This window comes from Paramisgurnus dabryanus, chromosome 2 (assembly GCF_030506205.2).
Source record: "Paramisgurnus dabryanus chromosome 2, PD_genome_1.1, whole genome shotgun sequence".
NCBI lineage: Eukaryota > Metazoa > Chordata > Actinopteri > Cypriniformes > Cobitidae > Paramisgurnus > Paramisgurnus dabryanus.
Window position 1 is genome coordinate 36,767,759 of NC_133338.1, and position 27,924 is coordinate 36,795,682.

The following is a 27,924-nucleotide window of genomic DNA, read 5'->3' on the forward strand; positions in this document are numbered from 1 at the left end:
GCGATTCCTGACCTTTCCTTGACCAGAGAAGTTACACGACAAGACAAGATACATGAAAGGTCAAAAACTGATTTCACTTATACCATCTTTTATCAGTTTGATCTTTTCTTATAAATATATGTGTCCAGTGTTGATAAGGCTCTCCAACTGTATTCAGTCCTGCAAGTTCTGCAACCTATAAATAAATCAAACACCACTCAGAGTTCTCTATCAGATAACAGGTTTCGGTGTGGGATCTGCAGCAATTCTAACTGATAGCTACAAAACTGAGAAAAACAGATCCTCTGATTCAGCACAGAGCATGTCCTTGCAAACCTTCTTTGACACTTTAAACCACAGAGTTGAGGACAACACAACAGCAGCACTACTCACCAGCAGTAAAGTCCTTGTTAAGGTCGATGAACGCATTGGAGTGAGGGACACGCATTTTGACATTAGATCCAAGAGCCTTCTCATCACATTTTTGTTTTCTGATTAAACAAAACCAAATCATACGTTATTGTCCTGACACAGGCAGCAAGAAATAAACTTTAACAGATCTGGAAAAAACATACCTATCAGTTAGGTAGCAAACCACTGTTGATTCCCCATCAGCTCCGAATATGTCTGGAATCATGTCCCCATTAAAGCTACGGTGTACATGGAAAAGACAAATAAGAATAACACAGCTGCAGCTGCTAACTAACTGTATGTTCAGAATAAATACAGCATAACCATTATATTTTAATGTAATATTTACTGAAAACATAATGTACGTACTCCATGACAAGTGGCTCATTTCGAAAGGTCTGGTTCAGATCTATCCTTGAACTCTGGTCTGTGAAAGAACATAACAAATAGCAATTTCACATACTGTAGATGTAAATCTTTTTCAAGATTTTTAAAACAAGCAAATTCATAAAGATTCCAGTTTAATTCAATGATAGCACGCCCATATGTTATGTCTAAAAAGTCTAAAAGACTTTACTTAAAGTTTGGTTATGCCCCCAGAAGATAAAGACGGTTGTTTCTAAGGGGCCAGCGCCTGTAGGGTGTCCAGTGAGAAGCACATCCATCTGAGAGTCTCCGTCATAATCACCCGGGACAACACCACTGATGCTGATGCCACTACAGAGCAGAAAGAAACAAAAGCTCAGAATAATATAAAAATGCAAACGTATAAATGCCGAGCCAGTGTATATTCTTACCGTGGGAAAGCATCTTTAGTCAGATGGACTTTAGGTTTAAAATAAGGAGCTGTCAGATCAGCCAAGAAAATCAACAGCTCAGAGTCTGAAAGAAAAATATGTGACGTCATTAACATTACAAAAGACGATAATAACACACATAAATACAAAAATAAAGTACATTATTAAATGATGAATCCAAATACTGTCTATGTTGGTATATCCATATGGTACATATCAACTAAACAAGCAGCCACACCTCCCTGTCAAATGACAAGACGTCAGCAGTGAGCTGTACAATGACACTATATCCAACTTTACACGTGCTAATAAATTGCGTAACTTATAATTTGACATAAACCATACACAATTTATGTTTAAGACATCATTCTTAACATTTGTTTACATTGCTGCACTTACGCTCTCTGATGATGAAGATATCAGTCTGTTTATCCGAGTTAAAGTCACCGAAAGCTGCCACTGTGCCGGAATTCTCCAAGCCAAATAAATCACTGGTAACGTCCTGTAACGCAAACGTGACATGTCGCCCAACAAAACACAGCATTAACGGCAAAACCATCTTCCATGACAGCAACATCTTGCTGCTAGCCTGTATCAACACAACCCGGAATACGGCACGTCGTTTTACAGCAGCTCACTGACAGCAGCTTTGCGACAGTACGTGTGTTTACGACAGCGTCAGTTTGATGTTGTTGTTATATTATCATGGCCAATTTAGCGGATGTCGGCTGGAAGCTGTTGGAATTTAAAGCCAGATCTAAGCGATCAGGTTTGGCTTTTTAAGATGCATGGCATGGGGCACGATTAAAGAGTGTGTTTTTGTACTTCGTGTGCATTTTGAGTCGTTGTCTGAGGCGCATTAACACGAGTTATCTTGTTGCATGTGAGAGCAGGGAGCAGAACCCAAAGGTCAGGCTTGAAGTCTACACTCATCAGGGGCTATATTTAGATCTTAACTGCACACTAACCTTTTAATTTTTTAAAGGAAGAGAGTTCAGTCACTAAATGTTTTAAGGGTCTTCTGTAAACGTCAATACAGTGCTTGCTTGAATCTGCAAGACTGTCATTAAAATAAAATAACATTATAAGGATACATGTATATTTTGTAGCATATATACAGTACTGTAAATAAATAAGATAAGCTACACATCACAAATTGTCATTAATCTGTTAAGAATTTAATGTGGCACTGTACTTTACTGGTGTCTTGGATATTTTCACACATTTTAATGTTCATCTCATTTGGCTCATGTCAGTCTACCCACATCCTTTCTTCTTAAATTCTGAATGTGTAATTTGTTGCATGCCCATTTGGTAACAATGACTGAATACCTCATTGCTGTGATTCCATGTAATTTGTCTTTTCTCTTAATGCTCTACTAACTCTCTGAAATATACTAATGTTGTAGTTTAACTAATAGAGGACTGGCGTAGAGTTCGTCTATTGAACAATGGCCATCACGGCAAACGAGGCTCAGAATGCCTGTCGCAAACTTCGGACCTGTGGTAAGTTGGCCTGTGGTGATTGATTCATGGATAAGCCACTCTTTACCTAAACAAAAAAATTAATGTGAAGTATTGGATGTCAAGCTATTAGCTGTCCAGAAAACCAATAGAAATTGTTGTATAAACCTTGCATTCAATCTTGGTCCAGAAATTAGTCTCTTATGCATAATCGAAACTGTGTGCATAATTAAATTCATAATCATGGCAGAAAAATTAGTACTAACTAGTTTTTTATCTGTAATACAGATGTGAAAGGGTTATGCATAAATAAGCTTTGGTATATCATGAGGGAAATGTCTTTATCAAATCTGTAATGCAATCCAGTGCCTCTCATCTCATTCTGTCAATGTCCGATCAAAGCTGTTAACAGGAGGGTACCTTCTCAAGGCAACATAGTTTAATATCAATGTGATGAAATTAAATCTAGGAGTATCTTTCATTTGCCTATTGGATGTGCACTGCTTAGCTGGAGTTATCTTAAAGAGATGGCTTTGTCCCTGCTACTTAAAAGCTGATGGAAATTATGCTAATTTGCAAGGAAATGTGAATTTTCAGTACCTGAGGTATTGACCCTGGGTCGATTCTATTAAAATGTAAATTGCTCCAAAGTTAAACGCAGCTGAAATAGTGCTCCAGATGATGGGGTATCCCTGAAACTCACTTTGCCACTGAAAGCTGAATTTACTTGTCACGTCCCATTATTCACAGTTTGCCAGTGCCTTCAATTTTGAAATCAAACAATGTGTTTGGAGTGGCGTTTGGTTTGATGTATGCATCTTATAAACAATAGATTTAGTATTGCGTTTTGCTTTGATTGTTTTCCTGGCATGCTTTGCTGCCTTTGCATCTCAGTAAATCTACATTTTGCTGCTCTTAGCATTGTAAATGGAACAGAAAACCATTTAGGTTTTAGAGACTAAATGAACCACATTTTGATTTTGGCGAGTCAGCTCAACCTTAGCATACTAAATAGCCCAAAGTGGGCATGTAGCGGGTAGTCTATAATGGCACCATTAACAAGCTTTTCTGGTTTTCAAGTGAGCGCATCACTTCCATCCAGAGATATTTGAAGTTACATCTAAAGATAATAAAAGCATTAAAATGTTTCTACTGTATAATATACCAACTGTATAATATAAACATCTTTGCTCTGTGTTATTAGGCTCCATCTATGAACCGCTTAAGCTGTCCACACTGCATCGGGACGATGAGCCCCTTTGGGAGAAACTTGACCGCTTCTATAGTGCAGGTAAGATTCATGTCCTGGGTATAAATGTGGTGATCTCCTTTGATTGTTAAAAACAGCAGCTGTCCTGCAGACTACACCATATCTGATAGATCTATGTCAATCCCAAAATGTTAGATCACAGTTCTTGAAAAGTTAGAATAGTTCTTACATTATATCTAACAAGTTCTTTTTTTATCTAAAAAAAATATGTTGTCATGCAAAGATAATCACCCCTTTTGCATTTATACATTTGGAAGATATTTTTATTCAATGTGAATTATAATGCATTCAAGGTTTACATTTTATCACCATGGGATCAAACCCACAACATTTTGAGGAAATTTGAATAATATAAGTTGTGTTTTAATGCTCAGTGTCACTTTGTCTGACTTAAAACAGATTCAGGCATTAGAGAAACTGGTAGAGCATAGGTCATGGGTTTGATTCCCAGGGAATACAAACACTGATAAAAGACATGGATTAAATACATTGTTGTAAGTTGCTTTGTTTAAAAGCATCTGGCAAATGCATAACTTTAAATGTAAACGTATTCACTATGTAGGTTTAATGTACAATAAGAAACAATAATTAAATAAAGATAAATTAATATAGAAAAAGTAAATTAATGAAGAATAATGCATATAAACATAAGAAAATAAGAAGTGAAATATAACACAAATTGAGTCAGAATTTCAATTACATCTCAGATATTACACACATGGCACACATACAAAAAAGACATTAGCAAGATGCATTTGTAGCTGGTGTGATTTCTTTATGCTTCTCTGCATTTATTCTGCCAGCCTTAATCAATAGTCATCTTTTCTTGCCCACTCCCTCACTTTCTCTCTTGCACTCATATGTAATCCCCCTTTCTTTTTCAGTTTTCACCATCACTATAAATACATCTCTATGAAATGTTTGTTTAGACTTGGATAATTTATTTAAAGTTTCAAGAAGTTACATCCCAAAACAAAGGCCTAACTATCCACAAAGACTTTTAAGTTATTTTTAAGCTGATTTAAAATCTTCAGATCTCCAGATGAGAGAAAGTGTGAGAGCACAAGAGAGGGAACTAAAAAAGAGTGACAGCGAAGATGTTTCTTATTTCCTGACAAACTGACTTCAGCGATGTGTAATCTTTTTTAAGTAACCCATGACATTCTTTAAAATGAGAATCCTGCGATGATAAATGCTGCTAGTTGCATATTTAAAGGTGATATACTGTAGTTTTGGCTCTATTTCACTGAAACGTATCTCAGTATAGACACGTTGCTTGTATCACTCACACAGTTTTCATCATCCTTAGTTATTGCATCTGAACTCAGATGTTGAGAGACGCATTCAAACCCTTTAGCCCAAAGTACTACACATAACATTTACAATGAAATACGCACTGACATGTTATTGTGAACTATTCTGAGATTAGCCTGTAGGAAAGTTATTGCTATTTTATCTTTGGTCTCCCTCTTTTTCTCGTCTCTGTTTCTGGGTTTTTCTATTTATGTGGTAATGACATCATGCCTCACTGCCTCTCATTGCCTCTTCTCCTCTCCTGCCTGATTGCAGCGAATGCAGTTCTACTATCTGTCCCCTGCCTCCATAAGATTAAGGTTGTGGAAAACAAGCTTTAACTTTTAATGGGCAAAAGTACCTCTCCATCTTTTCTTTCTTTGTGCTCTTTTTTTCTCTGTTTTTTTCTAAATCTGTGCGACTCACACCTTTTCTCTTTCTTCCACTCTTTGTGATGCCCACCATCCCAACCACCCCAGTAAAAACTGTTTGCATCCACAGCATTAGGTGTTGATTTAGAGGTGCATTATGCTGATAGATGATAAGAGAGATGCAGTCTTCAAAGCATTTGCATCTAGAGTGCTATGATGTATTCTGTCCCTTGCTCCACAGATGAGTGTGAATAATATGTAATTTAGTTTTCTTCTCTTCTCTAAAGAAGAAAGTTACTGCTCAGGTGATGCACGTCTGCCAGCGAGAGCCAAGGCGCCTGTGTAATGCCTGTAAATGAGTCAGCCTTGATTAGTAATTTAAGGTTTGCACAGAAGAAAATGGCCTATAATAGCAGGCTGTGAAGCAGATTTCTCTGAATTAACTGAACTCTGACCCTGTAGGGAGCTTAAGTGAGTGTCGTAGGTGATGCAACATCTGCATCCATATCATCTAAAATGTAACAATTTTATTTGTAGGATAAGATTGAGTTTTTTTATATAATTTTTGACTTTTTTATTGCATATGAACACAACAACAAGGGGGGTATAGCCATGCATTGTACATAAATGCCATCAGTATACACGTAAGGAATAATTGCCTCCGGGCCGTTGAATTATTCGAAAAATAATGCACACCTCGGATTTTTTCAATAATTCAACGGCCCGGAGGCAATTATTCTGCTTATACTACGGTTACCACACCTCAAAACATTGGTCACATCATATATTTAAAGGGATTCATCTGGTTTTTGTACTTAAAGGCACACAAGGCAAGTCTGAGTATTATTTCTCTACTAGCTCCCCCTAGTGTCTGGGAGTAAATGCGTTCTATATCTAAGACTATACGAGACTGAAGGACACCGGGTCTGTCATGTTGTTTTTGTTAGTCCGTTATTACTGTTAACTATGCAAGTGATATGGAACTGTAATGCGGTCAAGAGAACTGCCTGGAACTACGTTCGCTGTGCATTTCCCAGAAAATAATTGCACACCTCAGAACTTCATCAGCCAATCAGATTCAAGCATTCAATGGACCCGTAGTTTAAATGTAAATTATTTACGTAATCCCAACAAAAAACAAATAACACAAAAATAAACAAAGAAAGGAGTCCCCCCATATAATATTAGGAGCCCTGGCTTTTTTTACATTTATACAACACATTACAGTATTACTTAAATTCGCTAATAAAATGGAAAAAAATTGCTTTACCACTTCATTTTATGTATATCAAACTTCCCCATTAAAACTGGTAATTGAATAATATATGATTGATCTTTTTCTATCCCTCAATCATTAACATACGATTATAGCCGACCCATCCTGTTTAACAACTGCATTAAGTTTTTTTGAAGTAACATTTTCAACATCAACCCAAAATATCTATAGATTATAGTTATCTATATAGATTGTAAAGCTGCTACGTGTATACAAAATCAGTTTTTGGATGCTGGTGTGTGATAAATTCCAAGTCTGAATATGACACGCTGCACCTGAAACCTGGTACATTGATTTCAATGTTTTTCTGCTTTTTGGACATGCATATCAAATAAATAAACCCTGTTTTACAAGACTTTTAGAATTGTCATACAAATGTGTCATTTATTACTGAGAACAAGAGAATCTCAGCATTCACGTGTTATATAACACATAAATTGATGGTTCAATTGTGATGCAGCATAGGCTTGTTTAAAATTGTAAATTCTTAAAAGCAGGACTTTCTAAAAAATGAAATTCATCATATATTTGACATGGCCTTGCTCAATCAGTATTAAAGATATCAAGGTAATATTTTCATCAAATGTTCTCTACTTTATATAAAATTATTTTATGTAAAAAAGTAAAAGACTGAAAAATGACTTAGCTGGGTTTTCACATGCAGGGTCACATTTGGTCTGACATTGCTTCTTGTATTGCTTCTGCTTGTATTATTCTATTGGGTATAGATTAGATTCTTATCTTTATTGTCACTTTAGATTAAAAAAGTGCCTACAAAATAAATAAATGTATATACATTGTATCCACTTTGCTGTGACTATATTTGATAGTACATCGGTTTTAATCAACTTGTTCCTGTAGCTCAGCTAATAGAGCTTTATCTTAGCAGCACAAAAGGTTATGGGTTTGATCCCAGGGAGCACACATGCTGATAAAATCTATGCCTGGTAATGCACTTGGATAAAAACGTCTGCCAAATGCATACATTTTAAATTACATTGAAGAGCTTGCACCTAACCCAGTTGTACTTAATTTTCTGACCTGTTCTGCTGTGAAACATTTTTCAAACTGCAGTCTTCCAGCCGGCATCAACCACAGTAACAGAACAAGGCCTAATCAGATAAAGATGTATTTATCGCCCTGTCTGGAAACTGGCTTCCTCTGAGGGAGTCTCTCTGAAGAGTGTATTAATATTCTGACTAATTCCCCCAGTGTCTCCTTATCCCCCAGCCCTGCTGGCTCTGTCTCTTTGAATTGACCCAAACTCTACATAACAAATGATGGCTCGAAATGAATGTCCCCTTCATTTGTGCTGCCGTAATGTGCTGATGAAAAATGAAGTGCCCTATTCAGCCTGATTATACATTAGGAGAAAGAGAGAGAGAGCGAGCGAGCGAAATAGAGATTAACAAAGTTGGGCAAAGTGATGGATAAAGATCTGCTGCCTTTTTGTTCTATTTTTCCTTATAACTTGAGTAAAGATTTTAAATGATATTTGAAAATATGCCTAATACTTAAACATGCAGTGTTATCCTTTGAAATGTCAGAAATCATTTGAAAGATGTGTTTACACAATTGGAAGTTGTTTGTGAAGGTCCCTACTGTGGTCTTTTCCTTTAATTCTTTGCTCTTTAGGTTTTTACCAGTAACACTGTTAAGACTAAACCAAATGTTCTTTTGGAAATCCTAATTTTTTTCTTTTCTCTCCTAGTGAAATGCACCATTCTCAATTACCAGAGCCCTACCACTGGTCTATTTCCAGTAAAGACATGTGCCGGCTGTAAGGAAGCTAAAGTCAGAGATTCGCTCTATTGTGCGGCCAGTATCTGGGCCCTGGCTTTGGCATACAGGTCAGGTACTCTCATTAGTGTGTGGATTTGTCTTCATAAAACCTGAGCACGCATTATTAAACATGGCTTTACACGTTAAGACCTGTGCTTGATCCCTAGGCATGCAGCCTAGAATTAAGCTGATTATTATCCTTCTGTTGTTAAATGTAAATTAATGTTTTGAAGAGATCCGTGGGTGCCTGGCCAAGCCTTCCAGACAGACCTGGAGCTGTTGATATCATTGGTCTCAGAGTACAAGTAACATACAGTTAAAGTCTCATATCAGTAACAAAGAAATTAAATATGGAAATAAAAAGGCGAACAATTGCTGACAAAATAGAACTGTTATGTATTATATCTACCTGTAACTGTTGTTCACACCAGCCGGGTTTGAGGCGTTAAATTCACCTCTACCGCGTGTAGTTGGTCCCTTGAACATTTTGAGTTTGCTCCCTATTCAGACAGACAGCAGAAGCAGAGCGACAAAATCTTATTTATTTCAATGGAAACCTGGCGACTTTAGGCGGCACAAGTGAAAGTGACCATTGGTGACCATATGGGCATGTCCAGCGTTGTGAGAAAGTTAAGAAAAGTTTAACTTTATGCAAATGTTGAGCGCATTTTGGTAGCGACTACCAATGAGAACGAAGCAGTGGAGTTCACGTCATTCTTCTTTGTCAGTTACTGGAGGGGATGGTACTCATTTGTTTATGACAAGCAGATTTAGAAACGCCTCATTGAAAGAGACGGGCGACACAGCGATAACATCGCTGGCTGTCTGAATGGGGCGTTACTCGCTTCATTTGCACATTAAATTCTAGTAATCGAGACATTCACGCGGAAATGGGGCTTCTGCGACTCCACTCGCTTTCTGTAATCACGTCACTGCTATAGCAAGCCCTTGATTGGTTAACGCGGCGCATTTTTTTGGACAAAGTTCAAAATTTTCAACTGGCACGTTTCCTGTGGCAGCGCTCAATGTGCGCCATTCTTGCGAACTAGATGCACGAATGAGGCGGATTCGCGTCTACTGCGCCATGCTAAACGCCTCATTTGCGCTGCGAAACCTCCAGACTCGCTTCAACGCGTCTTTACATTGACTTAACATTGAAATCACTTGCTCTTGATGCCTCTACCACGACTGGTGTGAACGCAGCATGAGACTTTGTTACACAAAACGGTATTACTATATTTAATACTGATGCTAGATGTAATTATTATAATTATACTTTATGGGGCTGTTGAATGCTTTATTCTGATTGGCTGAGAAGGGTATGCATTATTTTTCAATAAACAGACACCTAACCTGTCAAATGTCTTAAAATAGCCACGAGAGCAATGTCTGTGTTAACCGTGGCATAAGATGAATAATTGACTCTGGTCCTTTGAATTATTTAATAAATATGCACACCCGTGGTGTAATGGCACCGCATTTCCACCTTGGGTGTACATTATTTTTGAAAAATAAAACTGCTCGTCATCAGTTATTTCTAACATATACAGGTCATCTTTTATTAAATAATATTATTTTGTTTTAAACTAAAGTTTTAAGCTTTTAAACTATTTTTTTTTTTTTGCATAGTCTGATTGCCATCTGTTAATGGAGCCCACACTGTCTGTAGGACAACCCAGCACTTATTGATTTTGTTAGTAGCCTTTTTTAGTTTTGGTTTTCACACACCACTCGTGTCAGAAGCTGGTCACCAACCCTTCACGTTAATTCTGACCTAAACTCTGGGGTACTATGTCAAGGTTAAATTTGAAATGCTTAAAAATAGCAAAGATTTACAGTAGGGCACCAGAGACAGAGCCTTACTGTTGAATACTTAAGTGTTTCTCTTCCATTCCTCTCTCTTCTGGTGGTTATTCCTCTAGAGGACGAAAGCGAGGGTTAAAAATAGAGAGCTGGTGTATATCAGAGAGAGACGCAGTCATCAGTCTTCACCTCTGAATATTAGCATTGTCAGAGGAGTTTAATTAAGATGATTTCAATCTGACAGCACGGCCTGAACCCATTACTTACTCTCAATTTGTCTCTGTAGGAGTTTATGTGGGCGGCGTGCATGTGTGCGATGTACATGAGGTTTCTTTGTGTTTGTTAAAAGTTTGTCTCATTTGTATGTTTGACTGTTTGGTTTGAATGCATAATTTGCTGAAGAATATGATAATCACATGCTTTGGGTTCCTGGCTTGTTCTTCATGTATTCTGTTAATGGTGAAAACATATGCATCTAAATGTCCTCAATTCTAAAAATAACTAGCTTGAGATCACAACTCTCACCATCTTACACTTGTTTACTCCGAGGATTTTCTTGGCAACGGTGTAATTACCTGTTTTTCGGTAACTCACACAATGTTTGTCATACAGGCGCATCGATGATGACATGGGCCGCACCCATGAACTGGAGCACTCTGCCATCAAGTGCATGCGAGGGATTATGTACTGCTACATGCGTCAGTCTGATAAGGTGGGTTACTGCATTATACAGTAGTACAGATCACAGCAGCAACACATGCATATCACTCAACATATAAAAAAGTGCAGAAATGGCTCTATTGGGAACTATTGGACTGTTAAACCCAATTTATACTTCTGCATGGAATTTACGGTGTAGCCTATGCAAAGTCGCGCACCATTCACAGAAACCTATGCTGTGCTATGTTGCAAAAAATGTCTGCGATATATAGCGTTGCTTTTCTTCATGTGCTTTTCTACCTGCGATGGTTAAAACAAAGATGGACCAAGCATTACTTTCTAACTTAGTATTTCTGTCTTGTTTTCAGTAGAAATATCTAAAAATTCTTAAATCAAGATGTATTTTCTTATTAAGCAAAATGTTTTTAGACAAAAACTATACAATTTAAGTGAATTTGTTTTAAAACAAGCAAAATTATCTTCCAATGGAGTGAGAAAATTTTGCTTAAATTAAGTGTTTAAGAAAAAAGAAAACTTATTTTTAGATTTTTTTCTCACCCCATTGGCAGCAATTTGTTTAGATTTCAACTGAAAACAAGACAAAAATACTAAGTAAAAAGTAATTTTTGCAGTTTAGGAGCATTTAAAGGTGGTGTGTGCAAATTTTAGCGGCATCTAGTGGTGTGATTGTAAAAATAGCAACCAACAGTATACCCCTCAATTTTAAAACGCATATGGTAGCCGCCGCAGGACAATCATTTTGTTGTCTGAGACAACGTAGAGATGAAACGTGCTCTTAGATCGGTTTGTCCATTTACGGCTTTAGAAACATGATGGCGACTTTCACGTAAGGGGGACCTGTGGTGTATGGAGAGAAAAACGGCTTATTCTAAGGTAATAAAAAAATACAGTTCGTTATGTAAGGTCTTTATACTTCACTGATAATATAGTTGTGTATATTATATTTAATTTCGGTCAAAAATCCTTCTTAAAGTTACACAAAACACCATTAACATTAACAACCGCCATCTCCAACAATGTACACAACAAGTGCCTTGATAGTGTGGGTTACAGTAGTAGCAGTACGCATGTTGACGTGGACAACGACGCAAAAGTATAAAAGAAACTGACACGTGGCCTATGGTGTCAAGGATACAGTGTAGGTCCAATACAGAAGTAAAAGTCAGGCTTTAGTTTTCCTTGAAAGGTTAATAAACCAAGATAACTCTGCAGCTACGAAGTGCTCAATAATATCACATATGGTGCTTTTCCATTGCATAGTACCCCACGGTTTAGTTTAGTTTGGGTCGGGTCAGCTCACCTCACTTTGGTGTGGTTAGCTTTTCCATCGAGTTTGGTATCACTTCACAGTGGGAGGGATTATAGACATGTCGTTATATTTGCGCTGCATACTGCTGTGACATCATACAAGTGAGAGCGTCGTTGTACAGAAACTGTCATGTGAAACAGAGGTAGTGATAAACGCAAGTGCAAACATCTATTTGTGGTGGCCAATTTTAATTTTGTTGTGGACTGAGAAAAAAATAAATGTATGGGAATGTTCAAACACCGTGGCGTCAGTCGACGGCGCTCCACAGAACCTCATTGAAGTTGCATTTAAGCATATATAATGCTAACGTGCTCGTCGCGAATGTTCCGCCACAAACTGCAAGTTTGGAAAAAACTGTTATGATGTTCCTGATTCTCAACCTGTGAATGTTTTTCATCGCTAAAAAGGAGTTTGGGAACTTATGGCAAAGCACAGATGGCAACATGTTTGCTCGAGACAGCGCAAGCTAGCACATGTAAAGCTAATCTACATTATAGCGATGACGCTGTAGTGACAATTTTCTCAGACCAATCAGTGATCTACTGTTTTCGCGTCACGTTTTGTATCAGCTCGGGTCGCTTGGAACCCTGCACCCAATGGAAAAGCTCCCAAAAGTAAGCTGACCAGACCCAAACTAAACCAAACCGTGGGGTACTATGCAGTGGAATAGCTTATTTATAGCTTGCAGTTTGTAATACTGAGGTATTGACGCTACTATTTTAAGTGCTTACTGTTGTTATCTTTTAAAAACTGTATGACCTCTGGTGGTTCTTATTGGTTGATTTTAGTGTTATTATTCTGTAATGTGTCTTTCTATACTTTCATAGATTTTCAGTTTTCCAGGATTGTACACCAACCCACGTTCTACCTTCTAGACTCCCTCTAGCTCTGTACTCAAGTTAAGCAGCACTGGGCTTGTTTTTCCGTTCTGAGGTTTACAGTAAATCTCAAAAAGAGCTCTTTACATGCTGTGAGGCTTGCTTCGGTGCTTTACCTGACGTGTACCCGCTTATATCTTGTTTCTTTACATACGCACGGGATTTGACACTGTTTCTGTATGCGCAGTGTAGCTTACATTCTGAATCTGTGGTTTTATCATTTAGACTCACATTGACTTCAGTGAAGTATTTCTTCACCTCTGACAATATATTTTCCAATTTGTGCTGTATGGGTCTAATGATGTGTGTAAATTTTTATGCATTTTGCTGGATGCTTTTATCCAAGGTGGCTTGTAGTGCATATAGTTTATACATCTTGTCAGTGTGTCCATTCCTCAGGAAACAAACTCTTTGTCTGCTTGGTTCATTCTGGTTGTGATAAGGCTTTGAAAAGAAATTAATTTTCTCACTGGAAAATGAAAAGTGTGTAGTAGTCAAGAATAGGTTTTTAGTTACAAATGTGTGTGCTTTGTGAAAAGTAAATATACCGATATATTGAGCATTATTTAAAATGGATATCTGTGGGTTGAATTTGGAAATCTGCCAGTTGGGCTTCTTTTGTATTTTTAACATTTGGATTGTGCTGCAATTAGGGTTTTGACAATGTTCCCGGAGTGGCTGTGGCCATTGGCTGAGATGTTGCACTTCCTGTTTAGACCAGCTGGTTATTATTTGCACCATCAACTAAATGGAAGTGTTCAGATATGCATGTAAGTACTGTGCTCACTGCTTAGAAAAGAGAAGTGGAGTACACAACTACACTGAAAAAAAAATGATTCATTGAATTTAATCAATTTTTTTAAGGTAAGTCGTTGCAATCAATTTATTTAAGCCACATTTAAACAAAAGTTTTATATTTTATTTTACTTTACTAATCTTTTTTGTTTAAATGTAGCTTAAATAAATTGATTGCAACCACTTACCTTAAAAAAATGGATTAAATTCAATGAATAATTTTTTTCAGTGTATACAGAAATGACACAATTATCGTTTTATTCTTGCAAAAAATTGTGGTTTGACCTAGCACTTCCACTGTGATGGGATCACAGGGTTTCCCGCAGAAAATTTGTTAGTTAAGGTGGTAGGGTTGTGCAGGTGGGTGGACCGGGGGTGTGGCAATCAAAGGGGCGTCATGATGAAAATATTTTTATTTAAAACACTCAAATAAAACTCAATTTTGAAGAAACTATGACAGAAAATGAACACATACTAGATAATTAATTAATTAAATGTTTTATCAACAGGCTAGTTATCCTCCAGACATTGACGAACCATGTCTTTCTCTCATTTCGGCTATGTGGCGCGTGCCCGCTCGCAGTGTGAAGCGCGTCCACGCTATTCTACGAGATGCACTTGACGGCCTTCTGTGCAGCCAATTTTTGTTTTTGGACGACCTTGTTAAGGTGGTAGGGTATCCCAGCTTAGGTGGGCCGCCCGAACTGAAAAGTGCTAGGGGAAACCCTGGATCAGATGTTAATACTATGATATTTTGATATGCAACAATCTAAGGTACTTAATGCCTGCCACTCTATTAATACACCATGGTGTTTACACAGTACTCCAAGGTGCTGGTACCGTATGTGACCTGTCTGTAGAGTCTCATAATCTAATTATGAGATATGGAGCATTAAAGTTTGATTTTAATTTATTGAGTTCAATATTTTGACATTGCCTTTCTTAGTGAATTTTAAAGATATCACGGTTATATTTCTACTGAATCCTCTCATGCAGGTTTTCAAAGACTGGATTATTTTACATAGATAAAAATTGGTAATCACATGTTAATAATTGAGAACCTTGTTAATACCATTGTATATGAGTGGTAGACATGTTATGTTTTAAATATTTTGGTTATAATTTGATCATGTCTATGGGATTAGAGTTGGACTGACCTACGGTCACTGTGTAATAAATGAATGGGGAGATACTGATGACCATCTTGTACGGTTGTATGTTTATTTAGGTATGATTAAAAATCATCTGTATCTGGTACCTTGTTTACCTCTGCTTTATCTTAAATACCACGACCTTTAACAAATTACTGACTTTCACTCTTAAAGGAATAGTTCACCCAAAAATGAAAATTCTGTCACAATTTTCACATCCTCATGCTGATCTAAACCTGTATGAATTTCTTTTTCTGATAAACACAAAAGAAGATATTTTGATAAATGATGGTAAACACACAGCTGAGTGTTAGCAATGAATTCCATCATTTTTGTTTTTTCTACTATGGAAATCAGTGGTTACAATCAACTGTGTGCTTACCATCATTACATTTTTTGTAATATCCCAAAATTTGTAAATCCATATAAAATTCCTTTTTAGAATTCCCTTTTCATTCCATTATCCCTCGTAAGACATATGGCCGATAGCGGGATTTCATGACGATAGTTGACGATAGTTATTATTAGTATCATCATAGTTTTACATTAACATGCACATTGCATGCTTTTCCTAGTTTTAGAGGTTTTGTGGGCTTCACTTTGCGTGAGAGAGTTTGTAACGTGCACGGATACCTTCTCGTACACACTCTGGCCACATAAATTCGTCTTGGAAAAACGGATATAAATCCGATCTTCTACTCCCACACAAAATGTAAATACAATATTGATTACTCCGCCTTAAAAAAACTTAAGACGACGTTTATGCAACAAAAGGCAGCACTTACTGTATATTGTACTGTATGTTGGGCAGGGGACACGCGTCTCCTTGTTTGGCAAGAGCTGTTGCGCGCAGTACAGAGCGACGGCACAATAATTTAAAGCGTAACTAAACCCCTGGTCAGAGCCTGACTCCACCCACTGCAATATTTGAAAAACGCAAGAAAAGTGGGCAGATCCCAACAGAGATAGAGGGGATGAACTAAGCTCGTACCAATTTGTGTGGTGAGATCGTAAAAAGGGCGTGGTGAGCTTGAACCTGCTTACGTCAGGAGTCATTTTTTGGACCCAACATCCAATAGGAAAATTAAACTGCAGTAGCCACCGTTCAACCTGAAGAGGGCAGCACTCAGACATTTTTACACCATATATTGTAGTTTTGAAACACTTTATATCCAAATGTCAAAAAACTGACTAAAATCAATGAACAGCACTAATAAAGCATCAATCTTACAGATCATTAACCAAAAAAAGTTGGTTTAGGGTTTAGTTACTCTTTAATGTACAGTATAGGTCCATGACGGGGATAAGCGTTCACAAAACTCTCCATCAAAGTTTTATTTCTTGGTTTAATATCATTTGTTTAATATCAGACTCTTTTATTGGTTTTAGAAAGCTTTTTTACCCGCTTCCGTCGCTCCATAAAGCAACAAGTGTGTCGTCTTTGTTTGCCTCTGCCAGCTAACGTGACATGTTTGTGAGGAGTATGCGCAGACAACCAGATGTATTTACACTTGTCCAGTTTCATCTGAAATGCGTCCCACCACCTCATGAAGTGGTTTGAGCGATCAGACCAAAGAGTTTTGTTTACCTTAAAATAACGTTTCCAAAAAAGTTTCAGTCGTTCATTTGAAGCCCTCTATCGGCCAAAACCGCACTAAAGAAGTTTCCAACCGCCTGGTCGCGGTTCTGTAGTTCTAGTGAAAACTACAATAACTTTACGACAGACCTACAACCCAATCAGAGCTAGCTTTGCTGCAGTAGGCTAAATTATTTATGACAGCGGTAATGGACAAATCCGCTTCCAACCTGTAGGGGGAGCAAAGAGCAAAAACTCTTCAGTGTTGCTTAAAATCTCTGAGGGCGTTTACACCTGAGAAATCAGAGAAAACGCTTGAAGTGACCAGGTGTAAAAAGCCCCTTGGACTCTTTCTCACACATGAGCTTGTAATAAGCATGGCTCTGACATTTCCTTGCACTAGAGAGGTTGTTAGAAGGGCAGGGGTTTAAAAACCAGCAAGTGTGTTGTTCCCGATTTCAGAGCACCTGGGCTTTAATGACAGTGTTGCCCTTGAGTAAACTATTGCCTCCCGATACTATCGTGTATTGGCGATCTCACAGGCTGACAATAGGATGATCTGAAAATGGGGCATATCGCCCAACACTAATGCGTTATCCTCTGTTTCCGCTTGTCGAGACTATGGCAACACGAGTGGACAAATGCGGAAAGGGTTGTTATACAGCATCTCACACGCAGCTGTTGTGCCTTGCAGCTAATTCATTACGAAGGCTTAAATAGTGGGATAAAACATACAGATAATAAAAAATGAATTCATTATCTTGTCCATGAACATGATTAACGAATTCCATACATCTCTGGATGTTGAAAACATCATCTCCCATCATTCCACCCTCCTTCATAACATCATTAAGCTTTGCCAATAGTTATTAAAACCGCTACCTCTAGTGGTGATTTTCCAACATATTGGCCCTTTAATGAATCAATGTGCTTAGCTTTCCTTTATGTGGTTTGCTCACTGTTAATGTAAAGACTTTCTTAATAGTAAGTGTCATCTCATTTTCTCAAACAGACATAAAAAGCTTTTTCCGTGGGTCGTTACCCTGAAGCTAACTGTTCTCTCCCAAATGTAGACCTGAGCAATTACGCCTTGGAAATTATTTCATTTCATTTATTTCTGACCCCTTAGACCTGATTTGTAACAAAGCTTTTCTGCGTCTTAATTATAATGCCTCTTTTATACAGTTAATTACACAGAGCAGCGTTCATGAACATGTGTCTATGGCATTTACAAAGAACATTGTTTTTCCCTTAATATACTTGCGGTGCATTGCAACTCTTCACATTGTCAGTTCCCCAGGTATATTCAACAGATGTGTTTACTGGGGCATGCTGTTCGTATCACACTGTGTGTGAAAAATATTCCACAAACACAATGAAAAGCAACAACAAAGTGGAAAAGTCTGAACTCTGATTATAGTTCAATCCTTTGTTTGGGCATTATGTCTTACCCCTTTCCTTTATTGAATCTTTTATGTACGCACAAATACAGTACATATATACAAGTACATATGCCTCACAAACTAGCTTCCAGCTTTTAATGAGTCTAATAAAGGGCACTTCAAAGTCATTCATAATAAATCACTTTGAATAGAGTCTCTGTTTTGTTGTTTACCATAAAATAACTTTCCTCTTGGGACTGAAGGAAAATCACTGCCCTTTTGTGCTTTTTCTTTTTTATTGATTTAGTTTTACAGGCAGTGATGACCAACAGATGTTTCAAATGTCATTCGTTGTCTCACAGGTGTCTTTATTGCATTTTCCATCCACATTTGCTTTGCTGAGAAATGGATGTTGAGCCAGGGGATGAGTGTTTGTCTGTTTGGCTGAATCTCACAGCTGTGTTTGGCTTGTTATACAGCTGTGTAACTGGTGTGAAAAAACATTGTGTATCTGGGACAGAAGGATGCCTCGCATGACCTGACAAGAGAGGGGAAAGGAAAAAAGAAATTAGGCCACTTATTTATAACGCTTAAAATATGCTGTGGGGTCGATGTATGATGCGGTCAGTGGGTAAGGTCGACCCAGTTTTGTTACGTGGGGATTGTAATATGTGACTTAAAGATAAATGCTAGATGTCTTTGGGTATGTGCTTCGATATTTGAGATCCTCTGCAACATGTATGCCATTTTCTGTGTCTGTTGGGGAGTAAATGGTCATTGGATATTGTTGTGTTGTAGTTGCTGACCTTGAAGTTCGAGAATTGTCAGTGGAAAAGTGTCTCCAGGGTTAAACAAGAAGAAATGATATTATATAAAAGATTCTAGAAATCATTTAGACTAGGATTTATGGGTTACTGGGTTCTGAAACACATATTGTGCTTGTATTAGGGTGGAAATAATCCAATTGTTTTCTGATATTTTTTAACATCTAAGTTTCCTACTTATATCGTATTTGTCATTATTTTGTAGTTTGTTTTATTGTTGTGGCATAATAAATAATCTCACTTATATTGCGACCTAGTCTGGTAAATAAAGCCCTCCAGCAGTCACGTCTTTCCGGTAGCTGATTGGTTTTTGGTGGTGAATCAGTGCAGAAGTCTTGCCTATCATATGCAGCGCTGCATAATCTTTTTATGTACTGCATCTGCTCAGGGTACCATTTGTTTATTGTCTTTATCTCTTTCTGTTTATTCAAGTTTTAAATTCATCTGATGTGTTATATCTTCAAGTCAATAACCGTCTGGTGTTTAATGAGAAAAAGTTAAAGCAAGTAAATGTCAATATTTGCAGCGTGTGTCATAATATCACATTTGGCCACTGGGTAAGACATGTGAAAATCATTGAATTTAAAATGGCTTAATCCACCACAGAAAATTAACATAAACTGTTTGTAAGTTGTGTATATTCATTTACATTTTATGCATTTGGCAGATGCCTTTATCCGAAGCGACTTACAGTGCTTCACAAGGTATACATTTTTATCCGTATGTGCATTCCCTGGGTTCAAACCCATGACCTTTTAAGTTGCTAACGCTTTGCTCTGCAACTGAGATATACAGAAGCACAAAGTTTTGGTCACTGTATACATTTGTTATAGAAAGCAAAACATTTATTATCAGAATTAAACATATTAGAGAATGACAGTTCTCTTTATGCTGCTAAACACCTATTTTAAGGCGAGTAGACGTTTGGGAGCCATTATCAGAGGGGTGCATTCAAAGTTAATCCTTAATATGTCTGCTTAATTATAATTTGTTATATAAATGTGCATTTGTTTATTGATATACAGTGATTCACTAACACACACCGTAAGGCATAAAAGTGAAAAGTGTGGTATAAACTGAAGGAAAAATGCTCAATGCTGTCATTTTTCCTGCCCACCTTAGTAAGCATGTGATAAATATTGAAGAAGTAGATATATTGGTAATATGAAAGGAGAGATGCATCTTTTATGGATTTGTGCTTTTCCTATCTCCATCTCTGTCTGTCTTTCTTTCTGTCTCTCTCATTTTCTCACAGGTGGAGAAGTTCAAGGAGGATCCCAGCCCATCCACCTGCCTGCACTCAATATTTAACGTGCATACTGGAGATGAGGTTTACTCTTATAAAGAATACAGTCATCTGCAGGTAAGAACAGCACTGCTTCTTATCATGTACTCAAAAAATATGTATTAACCTAAAATGCTGCTTTTTGTAAACCAATTTAACATTATACTTTATTTTTTTAACAGATTGATGCCTTGTCTCTGTTTTTACTCTACCTGGTTGAAATGATTTGTTCAGGCCTCCAAATCATCTACAATACAGATGAGGTATGGCTGGATTACATGAAGTGTATATATATATATTTTATTACATTTATTGTCATAGTGCTTTCCTTCACAAAGAAAAGTGATTTGGAAACCCACCCCCTTTGATCAAGCCTAAGGTGACATTGGCAAATAGAAAATCCTTTTGATGATTACTTTGATATTTTTATCTGATATTGATTAAGGTACCATGCATTTTAACAGGATAAGCAGAAAGAAAGAAAAAAAGAGTGAAGAGCTTGTTACCTTGATCTGGACATCTTAGCCTTGATGGTTGCAGTCAGATTAGTCATTAATATTTATGCATTATTCAACTACAAGAAGCTAGCTAAGCTTTAAGAAAGCTACAGTAAAACTGTCAGATAAAGGTAGTCAAAGGTTTTTCACCCAAATGTTTTTTTCTTTTTGGCAGGAGCTTGATCTTGGGCCATTCTACCCACCACTATGTACACAATGCAGCTTTTAGTAAGATTACTGCAGAAGTTAAGCCGAGTTGAAATAGTTCAGGACTAGAAGCATCATAACAACTACTTCTTTTTTACCAAGGAGATAAGAGATCACTTACGCAACAGCTCTTGCACTATATTTGGGATATATACGGTTGCATGATAACATGAAACTATCTTTATAGATAATAAGGCCTCAAACTTAGACAGTGGCCAAGATGAACTTTACTATATGGCGAGATACACTGGTTGATGTCTTATTTAATAACTTTGGGTGTGCAGACTTAATAATAATCACATCTTTAATTCTTGCTTTGCTCAGTAGGGAGATTTAGTTCACACTTTGCTGTTAAATCACTGCTTCTTAAACAATCCTGACTTTTATTTATTCAGCCCCATTGGGTTAATCTTAAATGTGTTTTGCCAATTACAGTTACGTTGTTAATGTGACAGGGAATATCACCTAACTAGCTAAGCCTCACATGCAAGGCTTAACAAATTATCATAGTAACTTTTATGAGGTATTTAGCTGTTTGCAAAAAAGGCATAATTGGCGTATCTAAACGTTGTCTAGCCAGCTGTGTAATGCAATTAAAGCACAGTCATGAAATCAGTTGGCCATTCCAGGAAATTGATTAATGAAAAGCAGAACAAACAGGGGAGAAAGTGGCACTTTAATGTTTTTCTTACCCATCATTGTCAGTTTATTGTTCTTTGTATATAGAGTAAGCTTTTGTCTCATCAGATTATCAGAGCTTGCCTACATGTGTTAACTATCCTGAAAGCTTTTTGGCACTTTCACAAATGGGTACAAAATGAGTGTCAAGATAATGTATGAAGTAATTTTTTTGTTCATTAAGAAATGGTCAATGAAACGAGAGGCTTAACCTTCAAAAAATTTTGTATATCCTCCCCAGGATGCCAAAGTAAGTGTTATGAGCGGTTTTATTATATACCATATATTTGGAGTCAATTTTGATATTTTGCACAGCCCTAGTGAGGATATAATCTGCCCTGATCATCAGCCAATGTAATTTTTTTTAATGCCGTCAGTTTGCAGAATCCACTTGCATACAGCCTACATTTGGATTTTGACATCAGAAGAACACTGTTGTGTCTTGACGTCAGGTCACTGTTGGGACTTGACATCTGGTCAAAGTTGACCTGTCATCAAGACCCATCCTTGGCCTTATGTCAAAACCCAACTTTGGCTTGACATAAATTCCAACATTGAAATGATGTCAAGATCCACCAATGATCCGACGTCAAGATCCAACGTTGATTTGACATAAAAACCCAACATTGGCAGACGTCAAACTTTAAACTTTGGTTCCAAAGATGACTGACAGACGCAATGTTTAATTAATGTTTGGTAATCTCATCTTAACCAAAAAAATACACCTTTTCTTCACTCTTCACTGAAACGCCAGAAATAAACACTAATGCAATTTATTGTCATGATAAGAAATGAAGACATTGGAGGTATATTTGGCATATGTCATTTCACTATTAAGAAAATCAATTGTTAAAACCTATAATTAGAAAGACTTTGTCATACAGACGGCAGACCGCTCCAGCAGTCACTGTAAAATGATTAGCTAAAATGCCTTATCCAGCAAACACAAGCAGCTTTGACCGATCCATCCCTATATCCACAGAAAATAATAGTTGCTGTCCTGCTTTGCACTCACTTGCTAAAGCTTAGAAAAGGAAAAGAATAGAAAAAAGTGCCAGGCCGGGCCAGCGGTGTTCATTAAGATACCATAAAGCTCGTCACATTAATCATTTTAGTCTGGGCCTAAAATAGTGCTCATAGGGCTTCTCTCTTCCTTTCCCCCACCGCATTTTGTCTCTTCCTACCTTCCTCACTGCCCCATTTAAACATGCTTTAGGGTCCCTCTGTTCCCCTCATGTTAAATTAAAAGCTTTGTCAGTCCGGTCTCCGCGGGTGTTTGTGAACATTTCCTCATTTATGTACCATAAAGTCATTATTCTTTCTCTCATTTTGTTTTCCTGTGCCCTCATTCCACAATGGGGATGGGAAGATATTCCCAAAGTTGTTACGGGCTTTTGACATTACCAGTACCACCCATAGACATGATTAATTGCTTCCGTTGTCATATGGTGTCGATCAGTATTCAAATTAATTTCTTATGCGGTGAATAATCAGAATATTAATTCGGAAATGCTCACGAATGATGTACTGACAAACACAAAAACTTTCAGAGCAAGCCTACTTTTCAAAGCAAACCTAGTTAAGATGTGCGGATGTCTGCATAACAAGCAGAAAAGATGGAGATCCGGCTAAAAAGTGTAATGCGTTTGTTTTTGTACTGTAGGTGTCATTCATCCAGAACCTGGTGTTCTGCGTGGAGAGGGCATATCGTGTGCCTGACTTTGGCATGTGGGAACGGGGAAGCAAATATAACAATGGAAGCACAGAGCTGCATTCTAGGTAAGTTTAATCTCTTTCTGTTTGTTTTCTATAACTCTTTAATAAATTGAGATGCTTAATCCTAGTGAATTTAGTTATTCAAAACCTATATTGTGATAAAAGAGGAGAAGTGAAATATTACAACAATATTATATTAATTTCTACACTCGGCAGCAAATGTAAGTAAAAATTGGACTTTGGTCACGACTAAAGAAATTAGCATCAGAGTTAAATTGATCTTGTATCTTTATATGTTGTTTTTCAAAAGTTGTTTTCTCCAGAACTCCATGTGGCAACACATGAGTGGAATAATTCTCACATTAAGCCACCAAAGCGAAAAGTAAATGGATCCATTGCGCTGCGGGTCATGCTGGGGGGTTCAATTGCGTAGCACGGTCCTACTCTAACTTGCGACAGTAATGCACTGAATTGAACTGAATTACCGTTTGCATATACAGTAAATGACACTGGGGCATGGTTTCACACATTTTAGGTATAGCATTTTCTGTACAGGCACATACTTTAACTTTCTATAGATATTAGAAGCTATTTATGCCATTTTCACCATTATTGCATACGAAAAAGACACAGTTCATTAAACACAAATTGAACTTTTGTGAAAACGCCTCAGTGTAGAATATAAAACTTAAAATGAATCCTAGAGAAGACAATGTATAATTGGACTTGACAAAAAACTTTATAGTTACTAAGATAAATAATCCCCATCACAATATCTCTGTGTGACAGCAAGCCCCAGTCCATATACTTATTTATACGCAGCACAGAAGGATGTGACCTTTCAGCACACGTTGAGGAGACTGTAGCAAGAAGCATGTCCTTAATGGCCTCCCTGTAAAGGTGCCACTTTATTTCACCTCCACTGGTTTAGCCCACGAGTGAATGAACTCAAACTGAGGGGAAGCTCCTATCTGCCCATTGCAGAGGTAATTCATAGTGCTGCGCAGACAGTGTAGACCGTGGATTGGCACAGACAATATCCTTTTAGAAGAGCAAGTCAATAGGCAGTGACTCCAACACTCACTTTGCCTCTCTCTCATAACCAAGTTCGATAATAATTCACTCCGTCACTGGTTCCTTATCTTTTCCAAGCACAACATCCCCACTGAGGGCCAATTAGAGTATTGACTTCTGCAGTTTGATTTTACTGCATAAAAATAATGTTTAACATTTAAAAAGATGAATTCAATATCACTTGAATTCAGAAGCACTTTATAACAATATATTTAGTGAGTCATCAGTCTGAGAATCGCATCTGTTAGGAGGCTGACATCATAAACGCACAGCAAGCAAGAGCTGAAAATGTTGCACAGAAAAGTTAAACATTGTAGAGAAGTTTGATAAATACGTCTTTTAAAAAAATAGTTTGAAACACAACTACAATGTATAATCTAACCCTCATTTAATTTTGTTAGTTATCAGCATTAGCAGAACACATGCCCCATGTTTTGACTGACTGGAATTTGTTGTAATATTGTTAAAGCTCACATAACACATGCTGTTTCTGCTTATCTCATTTTAATCTTGAGTATCTATAGATTAGTATTACATCCTTCATATATCCAGAGAGGCTTTAGTTTTATCTGAGTTATAAGACCGATCAGCTGAACTGATTTTTTCAAAATAAACCCAACCCACTCGAGCAAGTCACGAGTAAGCAACACACACAAAACAATTATCCCACTATCTCTGGATAACCTACTGAATAATTCACTACATGTTTGTATCATTTACATTACATGCACTTACACACTGATTGCCAACAAAACACAGACATTTGATCGCCCCATTTCAACGAAATCAACAAAACTCACAAACACAACCAAACACACACACACACACACACACAACTCCGCTGCTACCCCAGATAAACAAACTATATTCATTGTTTCCAAAAGCTGAGTTCTTTGGCAAGCTAAACAAGCTTAAATTTCCCTCACAAACAACAACACACTTCTTTGGTGACGTTGATTTCGTGTCAGCTCTTGGTCGGTGTATGCATGCGCTCTTTCGGCTAAAGTGCCCATATAAGGACTTCCACTGTACTTCCTGCACTGAAATTGCCCATAAAAGAAATACAGCAAGATTGTTACGTATGAATCTTTCATGTTCAAAAAAACTTTTCGGTACAAAATACGTCCCTTTTGACACATGAGGTATCCAATGGCGGCTGGTGACTTCTCTTCCGAGGGGCGTGTGTTGCTCGTCTTTTCAAAAAGTGTGTTCGTTGTGTCATGTGAACCATGTGTATCATGCTCTTGTCAAAATAGGTGCCTGCTGCACACATGTCGAAAGGGTTTATGATAAAAGAGACGCTCATGTTCATAAAAGACACTCAACTTAGATTACACATGAAATGAAGCGAGTATCTGGCAAACAAGACTGTCTCTTTTATCATAAACCCCTTTGAAGCATCTGCGGCAGGCACTTATTTTAAAATGACGAGCCACACACATGACGGGCTACATACATGTGCACCCTTAAAAAAGATGTCACCGGCCGCCACTGGAGGTATCATGCATTCTGTTAATAAGTCAGAATGCATGAAATAGCTTTACCCCCCCCCAACAACACTCCGAGCATGAGATAACACAAAGACATGTAATCTTTAAGAGTAATTTACTGCATGATTTTACTTATTGGAAAAAAACTACATCCTTTAAACCAAAATATTTGGTTATTTTCTGAAAATGGAGAAGGCTTGAATTGCTTTTGTTAAGACCTGAAGTGGCTATGGTGAGGGCATAGGAACCTCTTGGTACACTTATTAAGTGTTACATTTCTTACATTTTATATTTCAAGTAAATGATCGATGAGTTAGTTGTTAATGTGTGTATAGAGTATAGTGTACACTGGAAAGCATTGCCCTGTGGTGCTGTAGACGGGGCTGTCTGCAGGCTCCGAGCCAGAACAAAATTTGTGATGAATGTTTGCTGCATTAGTTTTAAATCAAGTGTACCCTGGACTAACACAAAGAAAATGGAAGTCGTTTTACTGTTTTGAGAGTCATCCAGAACATTCAGAGGCCTGTCAGTATTTCATTCAGGCCCATTCAGGAGGGAGACTTTATTAAAAGCTTTTTCTTTCAGAGTCTTTAAATTAAATTAGAATTGGTATTAAAGACGTTATCAGAAAAATATGGTGGCAGCCTCCCTGTCTCCACCAGCTGGTGTTACCGTGCTTCACTTTAACATTTTATAGAGGATATTTCCCCTCCACCCACCATTTTCTTTACCAATTGTTTAGTTTTTTTACCAGTCTCAATCTAAAAGCAACATACCCTGCCAACAACATTGTCAGCTATTACTAATATGTCTTATGCCGTGCAGGTTTGCTGTCTGTCCTGGCAGAAAATCGATTGTGCCTCAAAACCCTGTATTGCTTGATTGCGATCATAGCCGAAGGTTTGGTCTGCGAGGGGCAAAGCTGGATTCTACAGTGTTCTTTTCAATTTAGAATTACCCAATTGCCTTTTTAGTTTGCTCGTTTTCTGCATTTTCAATATTGATTTTTCTACACCGAGAGCAATTGAGCACATTTTTATTGCTTAGCGCACCTTGCTTTAATCGGGTACTTTAATCGTATTCTTCACAAGAGTGAGTGGCTAAAGAAGCAAAAATGACAGAAATGATAAGCTTTGTTTAACCTCAAAGGAGTCTTTCATGTATGAAAACAGCTTGTCGTATTGGCACTTGGAAAAGAAATAATTTAATGAGAGAGTGTGTGTACGTTCCCAAAATGTTCTTTTATGGCAAATGCAATATTAATTTCTCTTAAAATCTGATCTGTTTTCTTGTAGCTCAGTGGGGTTGGCCAAAGCAGCTCTGGAAGCCATCAATGGGTTCAACTTATTTGGAAATCAGGTACTGCTTACCAAAATACACCCAAATAGTTCACCCAAATACACTTTCATGTTTATTATATGTATTATTTTCTTTCTTCTTAACTCTTTTCCCCACCAGCGTTTAAAAAAAAAAGTTGCCAGCCAGCACCAGCATTTTTTTCACAAAAGTTGAATGCCTTCCAAATGTTCTTTAAATATATAAACATATAATATATCAAATGAAAGAACAGACCCTACCTACCTTTATCCTACCTTAATTTGTTCTCTTTTTATCACCTCTCAAATATGGTTTCTTCAAAAAGACCAAATTTTGTGCAAAAAGCTGAGATAATTGCGTTTTTGTGAAGGACGTTCAGATTAAAAGCGATTATCAAACATACACAGAGTTTGAACTGTTTGCCCTAATGGAATACTTCTGGGTTGTATAAGGTGTATAAGATAATAGCTTAAATACGGATTGTCGGAAAAACTTGTCATTGGCAGGAAAGCGTTTTCTCTTAATTGACGAGTTGAACTCATCAATAATGGGGAAAGAGTTAAGAACATAAAGAGATGCTTTCCACACTTCCAACTCTCTCTCTCTCTCTCTCTCTCT

At 37.4% G+C, this 27,924-nt stretch overlaps 2 protein-coding genes across 5 annotated transcripts in view; one reads left to right on the forward strand and one right to left on the reverse strand.

Annotated features, from left to right (window-relative positions):
- itfg1 (integrin alpha FG-GAP repeat containing 1) overlaps positions 1 to 1,819 on the reverse strand; it is a 194,730-nt gene extending 192,911 nt beyond the window's left edge. The window contains exons 1-6 of the mRNA XM_065289315.2: positions 1,587 to 1,819; positions 1,188 to 1,272; positions 968 to 1,107; positions 760 to 817; positions 555 to 629; positions 373 to 470 (exon numbers count right to left, since the gene is read on the reverse strand). Coding sequence (XP_065145387.1) covers positions 373 to 470; positions 555 to 629; positions 760 to 817; positions 968 to 1,107; positions 1,188 to 1,272; positions 1,587 to 1,764 — 634 coding nt within the window. The 5' untranslated portion in view covers positions 1,765 to 1,819. The remainder of the gene's footprint in view (positions 1 to 372; positions 471 to 554; positions 630 to 759; positions 818 to 967; positions 1,108 to 1,187; positions 1,273 to 1,586) is intronic.
- A 7-nt stretch (positions 1,820 to 1,826) lies between these two features.
- The window catches only part of phkb (phosphorylase kinase, beta), a 75,534-nt gene continuing 49,436 nt past the window's right edge, over positions 1,827 to 27,924 (forward strand). For 2 of the 4 annotated variants that reach the window (XM_065289312.2, XM_065289311.2), the window contains exons 1-8: positions 1,827 to 1,956; positions 3,856 to 3,942; positions 8,573 to 8,711; positions 11,059 to 11,158; positions 20,298 to 20,405; positions 20,510 to 20,590; positions 23,373 to 23,488; positions 27,285 to 27,348. In XM_065289312.2, the coding sequence (XP_065145384.1) occupies positions 1,893 to 1,956; positions 3,856 to 3,942; positions 8,573 to 8,711; positions 11,059 to 11,158; positions 20,298 to 20,405; positions 20,510 to 20,590; positions 23,373 to 23,488; positions 27,285 to 27,348 (759 nt within the window). In that variant the 5' untranslated portion in view covers positions 1,827 to 1,892. Of the gene's footprint in view, positions 2,097 to 2,596; positions 2,694 to 3,855; positions 3,943 to 8,572; positions 8,712 to 11,058; positions 11,159 to 20,297; positions 20,406 to 20,509; positions 20,591 to 23,372; positions 23,489 to 27,284; positions 27,349 to 27,924 lie in introns of all 4 variants that reach the window. The other 2 variants (XM_065289313.1, XM_065289314.2) reach the window with 2 other exon arrangements.